Source organism: Phacochoerus africanus, chromosome 5 (genome assembly GCF_016906955.1).
Source record: "Phacochoerus africanus isolate WHEZ1 chromosome 5, ROS_Pafr_v1, whole genome shotgun sequence".
Lineage (NCBI taxonomy): Eukaryota > Metazoa > Chordata > Mammalia > Artiodactyla > Suidae > Phacochoerus > Phacochoerus africanus.
In genome coordinates this window covers 58,516,688-58,537,648 of record NC_062548.1, presented here as the reverse complement: position 1 = coordinate 58,537,648, position 20,961 = coordinate 58,516,688, and the positions used below count along the sequence as shown (strand labels likewise).

The window sequence follows — 20,961 nt, the reverse complement described above, 5'->3', positions numbered from 1 at the left end:
GTGCAGCAGTCCCCTTATAAAAATCTGCCATGTTCCTCTATTTCATACTTTTTGGGTGTTTTACTTAAGAAATATATCAGAAAGATGTACTATCTTTTGAAAGTATCTAATTTTACTGTTCACATTTAGGGTTTGTACAAATACCTGGAATAGTTTTTGTATATGATGCAAGGTAGGAGTTAATTTCCTTTTTCTCCCTAGAGATAACCAACTATTCTGGTCCTATCTATTAAGAAGCCTGTTCTTTCTCCATTGGTTTACACTGTCAGCTCTGCAGTGAATCTCGTGTTCATATATCCATGGGTCTGTTTCTGGGTCTTCTATTCTGTTTCATTGCTCAATTTATCTAGTATTGCCTTCATTACTTAGCTAAAAAATTCATTCATTCATTCATTCATTCATTCATTCATTCATTCATTCATTCATAGCATTGGTATGGCAAGGTTCCAACCTGGTTCTTCTTCAGTTCTTCTTTTGGTTTCTTGTTCTACTAAATATATTTGAGAATCACCTTGTCAATTCTGACTTACACAAAAGTGAAGTTATATCTTCATTGTCATTTGGCTCCCATGTCTACTGTTGAGGGGTCAGCTGGAAGTTTAAATACTGCTTCTTTGAAGGTATTAAAGGATATTAAGAATTTTTTTTATCTGTGTGATCTGAAGTTTAACTATAACGTGTCTAGTGTGGACTTATTTATCCTGCTTAATATTCATGGGGCTTCTTGACTCTGTGGGTCAGTGTCTTTCAATTTTGGAAAAATTTTCAGTCATCATCTCCTTCAACATCCTTACATTATCTTTTTTTGGAATTCTAGTTAAAAATATGTTAGGCCTTCTCATTTTATACCCCAGGTTTCTTAACTTTTCATTTCATATTTTCCATTTCTGTGTCTCTAGGCTGCATTCTAGATAATTTCCTAAGTTCAATTTCCCAATTCATTACTTTTTCTTCACCTGTGTCTAATCTGCTGTTAAACCTGACCAAAGAAATTTTAATTTCTATTGTTATTTTTTAACTTCTAGAGCTTTTGATTAGTACACTTTTACACGTTTTTTGTTCTTTATCGTATTTTCACCTTCTCATTTCTGGAAATTAAAATAAGCACTTGTATTTGACTGGGCTTGGTAATTCTAATATCTGAGGTTCTTAGAGGTCTCTTTAATTCTCTGCTGTCTGTTGTTTTTCTTTGCTCTTATTTAAGCCTCTCGTTTCATTATATATAAGTATTTTTGATAATGAGTGCTCATTTCCCTAGGAATTCTATTTCTACTATTATTATTATTTTTGCTTTTTAGGGCCACACACACAGCATATGGAAGTTCCTAGGATAGGGGTCGAATCGGAGCTGCGACTGCCAGCCTACACCACAGTCACAGCAATGATGGATCTGAGCCATGTCTGCGACCTACACCACAGCTCACGGCAATGCTGGATCCTTAACCCACTGAGTGAGGCCAGGGATCAAACACATATCCTCATGGATACTAGTTGGGTTCGTTTCCATTGAGCCCCACAGGAACTTCCCATAAATGTCTATTTTTCAGGTCTTGTATTATCTCAGAACCTATTCTGCTTCTCTCTTAGGCACCAGCTCCTGAAGACATTCTAGTTAGCTGCTCATTTTCGTAGTAAACGTTACCATGTATTTTTGGTCTTTTGGTTTTAGGGGGAGGAAAACCAGACTGAAAGCTCCATGTGAGAACCTGCTGGGATGAGGCTGGAGGAGGAACAGGTGGAAGGACGGCTGTGCCCTTGTCACTGTCCGCAGTCCACGCCTCTTCTCTGTGGGGCCGAGGGGCCCACTGGACTCTCTCCTGGAGCCCCCAAGGACATTCCCACCACCACTCAGCTTCTTCCTGTTTCATTATTTTCCTGTTTTCTTTTTCTAGGTCATGACCTTCCCTGCTCGGGATTACCTAACGGTAGGGTCCTAGTCACTTTCTAATTTCCAAAAACTCAGCTAAATTTCTGGTGTGGTAATGACATCCTCTCCTGTCCTCAGTGCTATTATGGATTTACTTCCATCACTCTAGCTTTATGGCTATTTCAATGGAGATTCTGAAGGTACAGAAAGAAGTGATTATGCTCAGTGTTCCATTTGAATAGGACATTCTCATAACTTTGAAAACTGTAGACATACAATCATTTGCTTCAATATTTATGTTTTTCAATACTTAATAAACTTCTACTTAATAATATTAAGCTAAATTAATTGGTAATCAGAAAACTGGGTAAAGTAGCTATCTTTAAAAAGATGAGCATTAAAAAATAATTTCCTGTTTAATTATTCACTCTTTTTTCTTAGCATCAAAGTAGCATAGTTCTACTTTCAAAAAGAAAAAAAGCACTGACCTAAAGTGGGGAAGTTTAGTCCATCAATTCACACATACATATTTTGTTTCTCTGAAGTTCAGTTTTTTCTATTTTCTACATATTTAGTGGAGGCATGATTTTCAAAACTATCATGATTCCAAACCAAATACAAGAAACAGCATAGGAAATGCTGTGGGACCAGTTCTCCTAAAGTTTCAAATGTGCTATAATCTACAGCAGAAAGTCCTCTGATTTTCACTGTTATTCCTTTTCCGTTATGATTTATAATAGGATATTGAATATAGTTCCCTGTGCTATACCGTAGGACCTGTTGTTTATTTTATATATAGAACTATGGATATTTTAGTCTCAAACTCCTAACTTATCCCTACCCCACCCCCCTTCCCTTTGGTAACTATACATTTGTTTTCTATGTTTGTGAGTCTATTTTTGTTTTGTAAATAAATTTACTTTTTTCATACTTTAGATTCCACATATAAGTGATATGTTATGTTTGCCTTTCTCTGCCTGGCTTACTTCACTTAGTATGATAGACTCTAGGTCCATCCATGTTGCTGCAAATGGCATGATTCCATTCTTTTTTAGGGCTGAGTGGTATTCCCTTTATTTATATATACACCACATCACTCCAATTTTTAACCAGCAAGTGAATGTTACGGCAGGCTCTAAAAATATGCCAGATGGAAACAAAAATCTAGGACAAGAATTCAATCTCATAATGAAGGGACAGAAGCAACCTTTTTGCGGTCAAGGTAATGGGAGGGAAAGTCTACTATCTTTTGGGTAGAGATCCCTGAATTCAAATCCTGTCATTTTTTAAAGCCATGGGGCCCCAGGTTAGTTATTAACTGCATAAAACTAATTTTCATTATGTGTAGGATGGGTGTGAAAATGCTCTTCCTACTACAGCTATTGTTAGGATTAAGTGAAATAAGATAGGTAGAAATTGAACAGAGAAGAGCCTGAACAGCTATTTTCTTTGTTCTCCTATGTGTCAAAGACTCCAAGCTGAGAAGGTGCATTTATTCTATTATATTTGTTATCTCCTCCCTTTACCCTGAACTGTAAGTTCAAAGGGAAAGAAGTGGTGGGGACAGCAACGGCAATTCTTGAGTATGCTCTAGTCTTCAGCATAGGATGCTGATACCTGAACACCTCGTGGACTTACCTGGGCATCTCCTGCTTCCTTTTCCTACTATGACATTTATTATTTTCTATAGATTTCAAGGCCCTTGGCATTTCACCTCTTTCCTGGAGCTTGTGCTCACAGCACATTCCAACAGAGGGTGGGATAATTAAGTGATATTGCCCATACATCATTATGTCATCATCCCCTTAACCCTGACCTTTCTGCAGTTGTGCATTAAATGTGCAGGGCTTCCTAGTGCCTTCGTCTGGATGTCTTTTCTCCCTAATCCTTCTGCCCTCACAGATGCTCAGTGGGTGAGCCTGAGTGCCTGAGACACATCTACTGGCTCTGAATGATTGTCATTGTTCAAACACATCTTTGAAATTTGCAAGGGATGCTCTCAACTGATTGGTTGGTGAGGAGAACAAAGCCAGGTCTTTGTGGGTGTGTTTTCACAACATGAAAGGGGTAGCTTATGCATTTTTAATGCTCAAGAAAACATTAATACCAATTAGAAGTGCCGAAGAAGGGAATTAAAACAATACTTCATGGAATATTCTCTCTCTGATGATGTAGCCACTTGTTTTATTAGACCCTGGGTTCAATAATGAGATTCCTTCCTGGACACTTTAGTCTGTTTCTCCCTGGAAGAGGGTGTGGTTTCTCTGCTGGTTCCAAGACCATTTATCATGAGGTCTTCTGATTGTTCTCCTTGTCCACCTATTTTCTTTCAATTTAGAGAACTCATTGGTTGCCTTAAAAAAATTTCCCCCTCACATATACCTGAGGCCAACTACAATAAAGCATGACATTCCTTCTGCCCAGGGTTGCACTGAAATTCATCATTTTACATCTTGGACCTCCTTCCCTTGAAAAAAGACAGAGGCCCACTCAAGGTCCCCATGGATCTTATCCATTTGTGCAGTTCTTGAACCAATGGCCTTCTTACTCCCCACATGGTTTTGTCTTTTAGTGAAATTCTTTTAAAGCTACTGTCCATTTTTTTTTTTTTTGGAGTTCCCATCATAGCGCAGCAGAAACGAATCCGACAAGGAACCATGTGGTTGTGGGTTCGATCCCTGTCCTCGCTCAGTGGGTTGAGGATCTGGCATTGCCATGAGCTATTGTGTAGGTCGCAGATGCGGCTCAGATTCCGAGTTGCTGTGGCTCTGGTGTAGGCCAGTGGCTACAGCTCTGATTAGACCCCTAGCCTGGGAACCTCCATATGCCACAGGTGTGGCCCTAAAAAGACAAAAAAAAAAAAAACTACTATTTTTGCTATTTTTATTACAATATGTCTTAGTGTGGGCCTGTTTGGGTTCAACTTGTTTGGGGCCCTCTGTGCTTCCTGTATCTTGATATCTGTTTCCTTTAGATTTGGAAAGTTTTCAGCCATAATTTCTTCAAATATATTCTCAATCGCCTTTTCTTTTTCTTTTCCTTCTGGAATTCCTATTATGCATAGATTGGCCCATTTTATATGATCCCATAGGTCTCTTATATTGCTTTCATGTTTTTTTCATTTGGTTTTCTGCCTGCTGTCCTGTTTGGGTGATTTCCATTATTTTATCTTCCACGTCACTAATTTGTTCCTCTGCATTATTCATTCTGTTCTTTATTGCCTTTACCTCAGTTTGTATCTCTGCAAATGAATCTTCTAGTTTTTCTTGGCTCCTCCTTATATTTTCTAGCTCCTTTCTAAAGCAATCTGCAGTACTGTTCATATCCTCTCTTAATTCCTTCAGTATTTTCACTATCTCCCTTTTGAACTCAATGTCTGTCAGACTGCAGAGGTCTGTTTCATTGCTGACTGCTTTAAGTGAATTCTCCTGTTCCTTTAACTGTGAAGCATTGGGAACTATGTCTAGTCACTAATGATGGAGCATGATAGTGTGAGAAATAAGAATGTATACATGTATGTGTAACTGGGTCACCATGCTGTACAGTAGAAAAAAATTGTATAGGGGAAATAACAATAAAAAAAACTGTACTATTGATGTACCCGCCCTCCTCACCTGTTGCACACACACCCCCAAGCCCCACCCAGGAAGCTGTAGAGAGGCTTTCTTACTTGGATTATTGTGTCCAGAGGAAACGAGCTGAGAGTCCTACAAAAACAAGAAACATCAATTAATTTTCTTATTTTGACTTTCAAAATATAAATTGAATACGAGATACACGATGGGTCATTCAGAACCTAATCACTGATGGTAATCTCTGCCAGCTACTGTAATGAGAAACACTTTTATTAATATGTTTGTGAAACAGTCCTGGTAATACCACTCACCGTTACTTCTATTTTCTATTATGGACTTTTTGTTTTCTTTATGGAGGTGAAATTCACAGCACATACAATTAAACTTTAAATTGAACAATTCAGTGGCATTTAGTATCATCACAATGTACTAAAGCATCATCTCTAGTTGCAAAATAGTTCCATCATTCCCAAGTAGAACCTCTTACCCATTCAACGGTGTTTTCCCACTTCCCCTCTCTTCAGTCCCTGGTAACCACCAATCGACATCCTGCCTTTATGAATTTATCTCTTATGGATATTTCACATCAGTGGAATCATACAATGTGTCAACTTTTGTGTCTGCCTTTTCACTCAGCACAATGTTTGGGAGAGTCATCCATGTTATAGCATGTATCAGTACTTTATTCCTTTATATGGCTGAATAATATTCCACTGTGTGTACATACAACAATTTGTGGATCAGTTAATGGACATGTGGGCTGCTCTGCCTTGTGAGTATTGTGAGTCATACGGCTGTGAACACAGATGCACATGCACTTGTTCAAGTCCTTGTTTTCAATTCCTTGGCATATAGATCTAGAAGCAGAATTGCAGGGCCATATGATAATTCTATGTTAAACTTCTGGAGGAATTGCCAAACTGTTTTCCATTGTGGCTGAACCATATTAGCGCCATTTTAGTGGGTGTGCAGTAGTTTCTCTTTGTGGTTTTGATTCACGTTTCCCTAAGGACTATGAGGTTGAACATCTTTTCAAGCATTTTTTGGCCACTGTATATTTTCTTTGGAGAAATATTATTCAAGTACTTTGAACTTTTAAACACTGGGTTGTTTGGAGTGCCCATCATGGCTCAGCGGAAATGAATCTGACTAGCATCCATGAGGAAGCAGGTTCAATCACTGGCCCCGCTCAGGGGGTTAAGGATCTGGTGTTGCTGTGAGCTGTAGTGTAGGTCGCAGATGTGGCTCAGATCCCGCGTTACCATGGCTGTGGTATAGGCTGGCAGCTGTAGCTCCAATTTGACTCCTAGCCTGGGAAGCTTCATGTGCCATGGATGCGGCCCTAAATAGCCAAAAAAAAAAAAAAAAAAAGCACAGTGGGTTGTTTGACTTGCTGTTGTTGAGTTAAAAGAGTTCTTTATATTTTCTGAATACTAGGCCCTTATCATATACATAATTTGCAAGTATTTCTTCCTATTCTGTTGGTTGTCTTTTCCCTTTACTGTTAATGTCCTTTACTGTACAAATATTTTTAATTTTGATGAAATCCAATTTATCTATTTTTTCCTTTTGTTGCTCATACTCTTGGTGTCATATCTGAGAACCCAATGCCAAATCCAAGTCAGAAAGATTTATCTATATTTTTCCTATGAGGTTTATGGTTTTAATTCTTATATTTCGGACCTACTGCATCATTGAGCTTTAATCTAACCCACCTCCCTTTGAATGTGACTTCACTCTCACCACCTTTCTGCACATGAGGTTGCCCACCATTCCATCAGGGACAATCTCACACTGGTGGATAGAAAGATTATTACAGATTTATACCCTTCTGAAATGGCAGAAAGCCAGTATTTGAATTTAGTTACTGATCAGGTAAAATAGTGATTGAACTCAATTTCCTTTAAAGTGCAATGCTTACTGTTATATTTGGAATGGATGAGCAGTAGGGCCCTACTGTACAGCACAGGGAAAGGTGAGTGACTGGGTCACTTTGCTGTACAACAGAACTTAAAGAAACATTGTAAATCCACTATACTTTAATAATAATAATTAAAGGAGTTCCCATCGTGGCACAGTGGTTAACGAATCCGACTAGGAACCATGAGGTTGCGGGTTCAATCCCTGGCCTTGCTCAGTGGGTTAAGGATCTGGCGTTGCCATGAGCTGTGGTGTGGGTCACAGACGAGGCTCAGATCCCACATTGCTGTGGCTGTGGTGTAGGCCGGTGGCTACAGCTCCGATTTGACCCCTAGTCTGGGAACCTCCATATGCCGTGGGAGTGACTCAAGAAAAGGCAAAAAGACCAAAAAAAAAAAACTATTAGTAATAATTAAAAAAAGAAAAATAATAAAAACTGCTTTGAGCGCCAAAAATAAAAAAGTTATAAAAATAAACAAACAAAATGAATGCTTATTCTAAAAAAAAGAAAGTGAAATGCTAAATTTTGTCATGGGAATTCACATTCTCCTTCTTTGCAAAATTCCTATTTAATATTAAATATAAAGGAGAGTTATAAAAGAATGAATTATTGAGATGGTAGGAATGCAAAAAAAAAAAAAATACATAGCAGCCATTAAGTCCTATGAAACTCCTTTCTGATTTAAGTGTGTGAAACAAAAATCCATACAAATGAAACTAACTTCTATTTTGTAGCTTTTTAAATTATTTAAAATAGTGAATATATTTATTTTTTAAGTTATTTAAATTTTATTCAGACTAGTGGGTAAGAGCTGGGTGGATATTCACTGTATTAAGCCGATTGAGTTATACACCGATGCCTTTAATGTTAATGCAGGTAAAAACGAGTTACTCATCTGAAGAAAAAGAACAAGCTCAACTTTCAGTCCAAGACTCAGTTTCTTTTTTTTTTTTGAAACACTGTATTAAGGTAAATTATGGTTCTTGAGATGATGAACTAAAACATAATCCTCAAAAATGGTTTTGGCCAATTTGAATAGTTGCTGTTATGAAGAAGAGAGCCACAGTTAAATCCTCCAAATGGACTGGTATATTTCTCACTCTCAATTTAGAGTCTATATCTGAACATAATTACTGCAAGTTCTGATATGTGAAAAATACTTAAGAGTCCAATTTAATGCAATCCTCTTTGCTTTCTGTAGATTTTGACATCTTGGGGATGTCTTGTGCCAGAAAGGTGAAGGCTCAATCTCCATTAAATGGACAAGAATGGTAACTGAGACAATTTTCAATATTAAGTTCATTTTTTTTTTTTTGTCTTTTTAGGGCCACATCTTCGGCATATGGAGGTTCCCAGGCTAGGGGTCAAATCTGAGCTGTAGCTGCGGGCCTATACCACAGCCACAGTAACATGGGATCCAAGCCACGTCTGCGACCTACACCACAGCTCACAGCGACCACCAGATCCTTGACTCACTGAGAGATGTCAGGGATCCAACCTGCCCTGCTCAAGGATGCTAGTCAGATTCACTGCCGCTGAGCCACCACGGGAATGACAACATTAAGTTCATTCTTGAAAAACAAACAAAAAACAGTAGGAATTTTTGTGAAACTGCTGATGTTATTAGACACAGATCATTTTATTTCTTGACATACTTTAGACATCCTGAAACCTCAAAGATGACTCAAGCAGAGAACTGAAAATGAATGTACAAAGAACCTCGATTATAATTATGCACTGCAAGACCTTGTATTTCATAGACAGCAAACTTCGAAACTTAATTAAAACATTTGTGTAATGAGTGATGATGAGGATTACTATTTTGTGTGGGGAGAAAAGAGAGGCAGAGAATGGTTATTGGTTAAAAAAAAAAAGTCACTATAGACGGCTGCCCTGCTGGAGCGGCAAAATAAAGACTTTGTCCCTGATATGCCATCCCATGTTTCTAGCTGATGTCTTCTGGGTGGTGCTCTGAAAACATGTAGCTCAAAATTACTATGACTCATGTTTCCAGACCTGGTCCTGTTGCAGGTACAAAGAGTGTCCCATTCATTATCCTTCCTACTGGCATTTGGCCAGCATGTGGTCCCTCTGCTGGCAGAAGGTGTGAGTTACGTTCTGAGGCTCCTCCCAAGTTTAGGGAAGCAGGGCACGGGCCGCATTTTGATTGGTTCTCTGCTGGCCAATCACAGGGCCCAGGGCTGCTGCTGCTTGAAGGAGTACTGCACTGCTCAGCTCGCTGCAAAACCCTGGGGGCCCCACAGAGTGTGAAGACCCCTCATCTTTCACTGAGCCAGATCCAGGCTGGGTTCGGAGCAGAGGGAAACACAAGCCCCTGCTTTTAAAGGGCTCAGGCACTGAAGTCCTTTCTGTTTTTGTGTCTCCTGCCAATCTCACCTAGACACCCACACATCCTACCACCTTTAGCTTCTGTCTCAAAGGCCTCCCCTCCCTTTGTGAATACTGTCGGTGAGCAGATGCCTGGGGAGGGGCTCATCCTCTCTGTACACTGGCATTTCAGCCCCCTCTGGGAGCACTCTACCGTGCCTGCCAAGTTCTCTGTTGGGTCCTCAACAGTTACAAAATCTCTGCCTTCCGGGCTGGGAGTCTAGTGACTTAGCAGAGGAGATGATGTGTATACATATTATTATAACCCAGGGCTGAAAGGCACATCATAACTGCTGTGTGTGAGTGGTTCAAGCCTTTACAGCCTTTCCTATCCCAAGGTCACTGGATGTGTGTCCTGCCATCTTCGGTTTTCTGCCTGGCAAACTTCATTCTTCCTTCAAGGCTTGGTACAAAGAAGTTCCAGCGTTACCTGTTTTTTCAGATATTCCCAAATCTCACATGGACTTATTTGCTTTCTTAATGTTTTCACTGCACTGTGTCAAACTTCCATTATAGGAATTGTCTCTTCAACTATGGTCTTTCTTTAATGTTCAAAAAATGCTTATCATGGTATAAATATATTTGGTATACATATTTAAAGTACATAATTAGTTAAAAGGTATAATAAATAGAATGCTACTATTATTATTGTCTTGACCCAAGGATGGCTCCATCTTATTAAGCAGCATTTGTTATTTAAGCAAAAACAGAAGTTAATACCTATATAGTAAAGAAAATTAGGAGACACAGGAAAGTATATAAAAACTGTTGCCTGTAATCCAATTACAGGACATTTCTAAGGTTATTCTAGAGCTTTTAGTTTGCCATCATCATGCATCAGGTGTGGGTCATTCTGACGTCATGTGCACAAAGAGGGGAGCCACTCCTGGTTACTTAGCAGAATAACTACAGTTGGGAATTTATTCTTCTCCATCTTTGAATCGTGAATTCCTGATACCTAAACACAGGAATCCCCTAACCCCCTTAAAAGTATTAAGCTGGGGAGTAAAGTTTGTACAAATCATTTTGTTGAAGACAGAAATAATCAAGCACACACTGGCCATTGGAGAAAGCCCTTCAAGGAGGTTCTATAAGAAGTACCATATTTCATCAAATGTAACAAAACTACATAATGTTGCATTACCTCATGTATTACTATGGAAGAAAATTGCTGCCAACTAGTTGGAAAATGCCATCAAACTGTACAACAAATCCTGATTTTAGGGACCATAAAAGGTAAAAAATATGCACCTTAGATCAATCAAATATAGCTCTTCTTTAGCCATGTTGCTGATAGAGGGCAGTACTTATCCTGTGAGGGCATTACTTAAAAATGGCTTTTTGGAACGATTTGATGACTCATCCTTCCTCTTGCTTGTCTGTCAATCCATCACTAGAACAAGAAATAGAAATATATCTTCTTTTTTAATTTTTGGACCCTCACATAAAGCTAGTTGCTATAGGATTTGGTCTTCCCTCTTCTCCTTTTTCATTCTTTTTTTCTACAGCCCCAAACAATTGACATAATATAAGTTACATTTAATGTAAATGTTTACTCTGAGGTAATGAAGTAAATGTGAAGTATGAGCCCAAACACTGTGTGGTCGTTTTTTGAAGCATGTTAGGAATCCAAAGTGGGAGACAGAAACTTTTCTGACTTCAGAGTACTTTCCTTCACATGCGCTGGCTTTCATTCTCCTTGTGATGTATAAAGAGAAAGGCAATAGGATTCTTCATTTCTGGAAGGATGCTAGAACACTTCTGTCTAATGCTTTAGAGATTGATCAGCAAGAACAGTTTCAAACCAGATCTGATCCCATCAGATTTGGCATCCACTGACACATGAAATGTTATGAAATGCCATTAGATTTGCACAAATGCCTTCTGAGGATGGAAAAATTCTACAATTTCAGTTCTCCATTTGCATTTCAAAACTTGTAAGATTGTGAAAGAAATGAAGAGAAAAGGACAAAGCAAATTCATTTTTTTTTTCTTGGTTGAAATACCCGATAATGGCATTCATTCTTTCTTTACCAAATTCAATTACTTTTGAGTTTTTTGAAGAATAAGGCAGACATGTCTGGGAGCGTTTGTCTAGGGAATTGTGACTCCAAATTAAGTCTTCAGAGAATAGAAAAAAAATCCCAGTTCAGTACCCATTGACTTTATTATATATTATGTCCTCCAATATCCAGACAAATTGGAGAAATTCTCGGAAGTATGTCGCTAATTAATTTAGTGGTACTGGTAACTCAGAAAGCACATTTAAATCGACTTTCCTTGTGAGGTCAAACTGTCCCTTTAATCTCAATAAGGGCTTAATTTCATTATTTATTAGTCGTTTTGGAGATTTTGCCCTGCAAATTCCAAAAACAATTCTAGCTCCTACACACTGGCAATCATGATAATCTCAAACATTAATAATCTAATTAATGAACTATAAGCCTCCAGCTGTCAGAATACTAATTGGCTGAGCGACAGGTTAGAGGAAGTGTACTATGTGTGAGGATGAGTGATGTCTTTGTAGAGGGCAAAAGAAGGGCTCTCCCAGAGAAGTCTGTATCTTAATTCCCAGACCCCATGGATACGTCACCTCTCATGGCAAAAGCCACTTTGCAGAATAACTATTTTGAGATGGAGACGATCCTGGATGATCCAGATGGGCCCAATATAAACACACAGTTCCTTATAAGGGAAAGCCAGAGAAGATGGGACAAGGAGGTCGGAGGTCAGAATGATGGGAGCCACGAGCTAAGTACCCAGGGAAGCCTCCAGAAGCTGAGGAAGACAAGAAAGCAATTCCTCCCCAGAGCATTCAGAAGGTATGCAGCCCTGCTCATACCTCGATTTTAGCTCAGTGAAACTGATTTTAGACCTGTGACTTCCGGAGTTGAAAGACAATAAATTTGTGTTGTCTTAAGTCACTGAGTTTATGGTAATTTATTATAGTAGAAATGACTCTAATGCAGTCTTATTTCAGTGGTACAAGATAAATTACCAGGACTTCTTGTGAACTTTTTGCAAGAAAAGCACTGCCAAAATCATGTAATGTTCCGGCCGGCACTTTATAAAAGTCACCTATTCTTTCTTTCCTTGCCTGCAGCATGCGCAAGTTCCCAGGCCTGGGATCAAACCCAAACCACAGCAGTGACAGCTCCAGATCCTTCACCACTAGGCTACCAGGGGACTTCTGTTCTTTCTTTCTTGAGGAAGGCAAAAAGAACTAGAACTGAAATAGCTCCACGCAAATCCAAGAGTATTCCTAAATAAGACACATTTATTTTCATTTAAATTTGAAATCCTGTGCCCGTTATGATGAGATGGTGGGAAGAAACATTTTGATTCTGGATATATTCTGAAAGGAGGGTAGTGGTGAGTTATCGATGGGTTGGATGTTTGTTTTGAGGGAAAGAGAAGAATTAAGAATGGTGAACTGGATTGAATAGTGTCCCCTCAAAGCTCATGTCTGTTCACGATCTATGAATTTAACCTTCTATGGATATAGAGGCTTTGCAGGTTAAGATCAAGGAGAGATGGTAGATTAGGATGAGCCCTAAATCCAATGCCTACTGTCTGTACGAAAGGAAGGAGGCCTGGGCACAGAGCACAGGAACGATGGCCAGGTAAGTGGAGAGGCAGAAATCAGGGAGGTGATGCACCTGCAAGCCAAGGGATGTGACAGGCTGCCTCTGGTCATCAGGAGATAGAAGAAGCAAGGGAGCATTTTCTTCTGAGCATTCAGAGGGAGAAGGGCCCTGTGGACACCTTGATTTCAGACGTCTAGCCTCCAGAACTGTGAGCGAATGAATACATTTATTTTTAAGGCACCTGGTTTGTGTCCTTTGCTATAGGTGCCTTAGAAAACAGAGAGAGAGGGCTTTCCAAGGCTTCTGGCCTGAACCAACTGCAAATGTGGAGAAATCACTTAATGAGAAACACAGGATAGAAGGTTGGTGGGGGGATTAAAAGCTTAGTTTTGGGGTGTGTCAGGCATGAGATGTTTGCTAGATCCTCAAGTGGGGATGCTGAGTAAGTAAGTACGCATGTAAGTTTGGAGTCTGGGGGACAGAAAAGGGACTGGAGATACAACTTTGGGAGTCACCAGCTGAGCATACAGAGTACTTAAAACAATAGGTGGAGATGAAATCGCCAGAGGAGTGAACAAACTGACGGGAGGGAAGTGGAAGGTCTGAAGATAAATACGCAGAAGGGCCCTTTGAGACTCTGGATCAAGACTGGACTAGAAGCCTGTCAGAAAATATATCCGAGCAAAACAAGAAGCACATCATAATAAGAGGAAGACCTGAGACCCACGAAACCATGATAAATTAAGAAACTAGGAGTTCATGCTGTGGTGCCATGGGATCCGTGACATCTCTGCAGGGCCAGGACACAGGTTCAATTCCTGGCCCTGCGCAGTGGGTTTAAAGATCCTGCACTGCCGAAGGTGTGATGTAGGTTGCAACTGTGGCTTGGATTTGATCCCTAGCCTGGGAACTCCACATGCCATGGGGGCCCAAAAGAGAAAAAAAAAAAAAAGAAAGAAACTAAAATAACTGTGACGCCATAATGCTAAAAATAGTGATAACTATAATTTGAAATATTGTCAATAATCTTAAACTGAGAGAGGGTGGTGAGAGAGACCAAATTAAAGCAGATTATTCTATATTTGGGGATAGGATATAGATGTGAATCAATTGCAGGTATTGATAAAAGTAAGTTTAACACGTTAATACACTAAAATTGTAAAGGCAATTGCCAGAAAAACAGAATATTGTATGTTTGAAAACCCTAACTGGGAAAAAAGGGAACAAGCAAGATTAGTTAAGCCAAGAAGAAGAAGTAAAAAAAATCTAAGCCAATAGGAAAGGGGAAAATGAAGAGAGAGTTAAACATCTACCCCTAAAAGAAAACTCCATGCAGAGGAAGTTTTATGAAGGAGTTATACCATTGCCTTTACGGAGACGGAAATTGGCATGTTATCTAAACTGTCCCAGAATACAGAAAATGGTAGAAAGCAATAATTTTGTTATAGGAGGCTATTATATTCCTGTTATGGAAACCGAACAAATATACACAAAAAGAAAACTAGTCCAAGTTCTCTCATGAATATAAGGGAATTCCCAAATCAAATACTGGCATATTAAGTCCAAAAGTATATTCAGTGAGCAACATGCCATAATTAAGTGGATTAATCATAGGAATGTACAAGCGATTAAAAAAAATCAGAGAATCTATAAACGTAATTTTCCCACTAACAGACTGAAGAAAAAAATATCTCAATAGATGCTGAATAAACTATTCAACTAAATTCAAATTTGCTCCATGTGTGTGTATTCTGGAAAGCAGATCAGTGATTGCCAGGGATTGGGAATGCAGGAAGAACTGACTACCAAGTACCAAGGCGGAATTTTGGGTGGTAATAGAATGCTTCTATATCTTAATTATGGGGACTTGGGAACACATATATTAGTCAAAACTTGCAGGATACTAAACAGGTCAAATATTACTGTTTGTAAATTATACATTAATTTTAATTTTTTTTTTCTTTTTAGGGCTGCACCTGTGGCATATGAAAGTTCCCAAGGCTAGGGGTCAAATTGAAGCTGCAGCTGCCAGCCTACACCACAGCCACAGCAATGCCAGATCCAAGCCACATCTGCAACATACACCGAAGCTTGTAGCACTGTCAGATTCTTAACCCACTGAGCAAGGCCAGGGATTGAACCCATATCCTCATCGATATTAGCTGGTTTCTTAATGTACTGAGCCACAATGGCAACTCCATTTTTTTTAATATTAAGTTTTAAAGATGGAAAGAAAACACAAAACTTTAAAATATTCAGAAAGACAGGAAAATAGAAGTAAGCTACCTCAGGTAGACACAGAACAAGCAATTACTATATTTAATGGTAACACATTGAAATTATCCTTATAAATGAACTTTAGAACATTTTCACTACCTCAAAAAGAAATCTTTGATGCTTTAGCTGTCACTTAACCCCCTCTACCCACTCCCAAACCATAAGCAACCGTTTATCTATTTTCTGTCTCTATTTGCCTATTCTGGAAATTTCAAATATATGAAATAATATAATATGTTGCCATTTGTGACTGTTCTTTCATTTTCACTCAGCATGTTTTCAAGGTCCATCTATTTTGTTTTTGTTTGTTTGTTTTGTTTTTTGTCCTTTCAGGGCCGTACCCACAGCATATGGAAGTTCCCAGGCTAGGGGCTGAACTGGAGCTGCAGCTGCCGGCCCACATCACAACCACAGCAACACAGGATCTGAGCCACGTCTGTAACCTACACCACAGCTCACGGCAACGCTGGATCCTTAATCCACTGAGCAAGGCCAGAGACTGAACCTGCATCCTCATGGTTACTAGTCAGATTCGTTTCCACTGAGCCACAATGGGAACTCCAGAGTTTATCTATGTCGAATCATGTATTAGTACTTCGTTACTTTTTGTTCCTCAAAAATATTTCATCATAAGGATATATCATTTTCATTTATCCACATTCATCAGTAGATGGACATGTGTATTGCCTTCACTTTTTGCCTGTTATGAACAATGCTGCTGGGAACAAGTACCAGTTTTTCTGCAGATGTATGTTTTCACTTCTCTTGGGTATATACCTAGGAGTGGAATTGCTGGGTCATATAATAATGCAATGTTTAACTGTCTGCATAAATGTGGAAACGTTTTTAAAGAGCCTGCATCATTTTAGACCCCACTAGCAACTAATATCCAGGTTTGTGCATCTGTACACCCTTGCTCACACTGGGTATTGTATGGTCTTTGATTCTAGCCATTTAAGTAGGTGTGAAGGGGTATCTTGGTGGTTCTGATTTACATTTCTCTAACGAGGAATGCTAGCAATAGTATCTTTTTATATGTTTCTTAGTCATCTGTAGATCATCTTTGGAGAAATATCTATTTAAATCCTTTGCCTATTCTTAAAACAAGGTATATTTTTTTCTTGTTGAGTTGTATGACTTCTTTATTGTGTTTTTGTAAATAAAATTTTATTGGAACATGGTCATAATCATTCATTCAGATATTGTGTGCAAAGCCTAAACTAGTTACTGCCTGAGCCTTTACGTAAAAAATTAGTTGACCTCTGATTTAAACAATGAGTTATTGGGAAAGAATTAGATAAATATGTCAAAATAACAAAACAGATAGTCCTGAAACAAATCTATGTATTTATGAGACTTTCAGCTCATTAGCTGTTCACTTAGGTGGTATTTCAAACCAGTGTGGGGAAAATGAGCTCATTCACTGATGGTGTTATAATAATTTACTAAACTGGAGTTCTCGTCATGGCTCAGTGGAACTGAATCTGACTAGGAACCATGAGGTTGCAGGTTTGATCCCTGGCCTTGCTCAGTGGGTTAAGGATCTGGCGTTGCCATGAGCTGTGGTGTAGATTGCAGACTTGGCTCGGATCTGGTGTTGCTGTGGCTGTGGTGTAGGCCGGTGGCTACAGCTCCAATTAGACCCCTAGCCTGGGAACCTCCACATGCTGCGGGTGCAGCCCTAAAAAAAAAAAAAAAAAGACAAAAAATAATAATTTACTAAACTAATGAAAAGAATAAAGCTAGAATCCTATGTCATACCACCTGCAAAAAAAAAGGTTTTTTTTTTTTTTTTAAACCTAAGAACCAAAATTTTAAAAGAATTAGAGTAAAATACAGAATAAAATAAAATAGAATGTTGGGGCAGGAAAGATCTGTCTTCTTTGATATGAAAAATCAAACACTTTGCTGGTTTAAAAGGTACACAAATAAGGTTGCAAAAAAAATTTGCATCCTATAGAATAAATGAGTAAGATATAAGGAGTTCCTAGAAATCGGTTTTTAAAAAGTGGCAACAGATATGAGTGGGTCATTTGCAAAGGAAAAACAGTCAATGCTCAACCTGAGAAGTTATGCGAGAAATGCAAATTAAACAATGAAATACCAATTTTTCACCCATAGTACAGACACAACGGTTAAAAAAAAGAGAGAGATAATATTAAACACGGGCAAAGATTCATAAAAACATTCTTTCGAAACACAATCAAAGGTAAATACGGCTTCTGATTCCTCTGGCACCAGAGTTCTTGTTCTAGGGATCTGAGCAAGAGACAATGAACAACAGGTACACAAAGAGACATTTCCAAAAAATGTTTGTGATTAGGGTGTCTGTGTTAATAGCAAACCAGAAACAGAATCAATGTCCATTAGAGACGCTTGAGCGAATAAATGACAGCACCTTCATATGATGAAATACTTTTCTGCTGTTCAAAAGATGAAGAAAATCTCTATATATTCACTTGAAAAGACCTGTAAATACTTTGCCAAGGGAAAAAAAAATCAGCTCCTAGAATGGAATGTACCATTGTGGTAATTATAATGAACAATTATTTTAATAATTCACTTCAGGAAGTGGTGATGTGAATATGCAGCAATGACATTTATGTATTGTGTGTGTCTGGAAAAAAAATGAACTCTTAGAAAAAGTACTCTTAATACTATACCATTTCGGATTTTTAAAAAACTGCATACGCACATATGTGTATACAACGCACAGGGAAAATGACTGAAATGGTAGGCGGCAAACTCTTGATAGCAATATCGGGGCAGGGAAATAAAATCTGGACAAAAGTGCTAGAACCTTTCCTAGTTCTCTATTTGCATAATTTCGTCTTTATAATGAGTAGGTTGTAGGGTTAAAAAAATCAAAACTTATTAGACTCTTGTAGAATTTAAATATAGTTGGTGTCTGATTTTTGTGTGTGTGCTTGTTCTTAGAACATACGGCAATGTTCTTTTTAAAGCCCTAGAAAATATTTAAAGCTTTGTAAAAGAGAGCTAAGAAGTTACATACTTCAACTCTAAGACACCGATTTTAAGATGTATCATTAAGGAATTCCCGTCATGGCTCAGTGGTTAGCGAATCTGACTAGCATCCATGAGGAGGCAGGTTTGATCCCAGGCCTTGCTCAGTGGGTTAAGGATCTGGCATTGCCGTGAGCTGTGGTATAGGTCACAGATGTGGCTTGGATCCTGCATTGCTATGGCTGTGGTGTAGGCCAGATGCTATAGCTCAGATTAGACCCCTAGCATGTGAACCTCTATACACCACTGGTGTGGCCCTAAAAAGACCAAAAAAATTTAAAAAGATACATCATTAATTTAATAACAGCTTTTGGGGGAAAAATCAAGACACACAATCACACTGAATATATAAAATGATTATAAGATCATTCACAAGTGTTTTGAGATAAAACAATAATTACAATATTCATCATATTTTGCAGGGAGTATGCAAATGGAGGTAAGACTGCAAGCTTGACTTTCTCCCTTCGACAAACAGACATGGTCTTGCAAAGTGCTGAAAATCAGATCCATGTGCCTGTGGCAGGAATATTTACCGAGGAAAAGACAATACAGGGAAAACCCACTGTCCACTAAAAAACTCTGAGTAAAGCATGTTCCCCCCGAGTGACGCAGCAGCTCACCTTATTTGGAAATGGAAATTTGCTTGGTTCCACTTTGCCAGGTGCTTGAATACCAGAAAGTGGTGGAAGCCAGGTCATTTCCTAAAGGAAGCAAAAAGCAAACAACATTGTGATACAGACTGTATTGAAGTCAGTAACATACAAAGACACAAGTCTGCCTTCATAAGGCATGGGAGGGATAAGAAATGAACAAGGGATGAATAAGAAATGAAAGGGATTTAAAAAAAATGCTTTGAAACCACCTTTATGGGTTTTTTCCTCTAATTTTACCGATTTTGGGTTCCATGGCTATCTCTGTCACCTTTACACCTTAAAAAAGATCTTCAAGGCGATCCTATTTTCATTTCATTTAGGCTCCTAAGGAAAGGGACTACCCAGTAGTAAAAAATTGTATGCAAAATGTCATATAAAGGGGCTGCTTCTCTTGGATTCAATCCTACAAAATTCACAGGGTGTTTTTGAAGGAATGCACAAAGTGCTTTTCTTTCTGTCCTTTTTGTCCTCTTTTGGCTGCCCCGCAGCATACAGAGTTGCCCTGCCAGAGATCAGATCTAAGCTCCAGTTGTGACCTACGCTGCAGCTCTGGCAACGCTGGATCCTTTAACCCACTGTGCTGGGCTGGGGAATTGAACTTGCATCCTGGCACTGCAGAGATGCCACCAATCCCGCTGTGCCACAGTGGGAACTCCACGAAGTACTTTTAACATTAGGGATCACTGGGGTTCCCTTGCAGTGCAGTGGCTTAAAGATTTGATGTTGTCACTTTAGTGGCCAGGCTGCTGCTGTGGCACAGGTTCAGTCCCTGGCCCAGGAACTTCCACATGCCACAGGAGTGGCCAAAGGAAAAAAAAAAAACACATTGGGGATCATTATTAGAGTGGTTATTTTATTAGAAACTCCTATCAGTCTAAGTTTCTGGTAAGTCCCCCACATCATTTTGTTCTTCATAAAAAATGTCATTCTTGGAAAAGTGAAAAAACAAATTCACATATGAATTAGTGTTGTCATTTTTATAACACAGTGTTAAGGATACAGCTTTAGTTCAACTTTCAATACTTCATATGCCTTTTGACATACACTTTAACTAAACTCTAAGAGGGAGGCAGGTGGGGGGTGTTTTATTCATGTCTGGTATTCTTCTCTAGTTCCTTCTCCTGGAAGATATTTGCATTCACTCTGTGACTGCAGAATTAAATTGAATCAATTTCTGATCACCAGGAAACTGGCCTGGGATGGACAAATTGGTTCTGAATTCCATGTCTTGACTCCTTCCTCTTCCAAACCTAAGCAAGCACAGAAGCAGGAGCTGATCCATTTTAATGAAAGTAAGACACTCCCTTTAGGTGATGATATTTTCTCACCTCTTTGGTGGGAATAGAGATGATGTAGAAGAGGGATGCTGACAGGTGTCTGAAGGGAGTTTCTTGCGGCTGGTCCTGTGCCTTCCTTTCTTGGGCAACTCTCCTCCTCCAGCACTGCAGGGTGCCCACCCACATGGGGAGCGAGTGTGTGCACACCCACCCTGAGAGGACTTACTGACCCTCTGCCTTGCCTTACCCTCCGTGACACCTGTGCCATAGGGGGTCAAGTTCATGAGTACTCTTCTGCATCCTGCAAGGACCAAGGTTTCCCCAACAGAAAGCAAAGAAAGACCCGGTGTCCCTTAATGACCCTCTCCCCTTTGCTCCCCAAGGATCTG

At 39.1% G+C, this 20,961-nt stretch overlaps 1 protein-coding gene across 13 annotated transcripts in view; it reads right to left on the bottom strand.

Annotated features, from left to right (window-relative positions):
- The window catches only part of AFF3 (ALF transcription elongation factor 3), a 598,632-nt gene that overhangs the window by 185,595 nt on the left and 392,076 nt on the right, over positions 1–20,961 (bottom strand). For all 13 annotated transcript variants that reach the window (XR_007135070.1, XM_047781424.1, XM_047781427.1 and 10 more), the window contains 2 exons: positions 19,263–19,343; positions 5,538–5,574 (listed from right to left, as the gene is read on the bottom strand). Coding sequence is in view for 12 of the 13 variants with exons in the window: in XM_047781424.1 (XP_047637380.1) it covers positions 5,538–5,574; positions 19,263–19,343 (118 nt within the window). In the remaining variant the exon portion in view is untranslated. The remainder of the gene's footprint in view (positions 1–5,537; positions 5,575–19,262; positions 19,344–20,961) is intronic.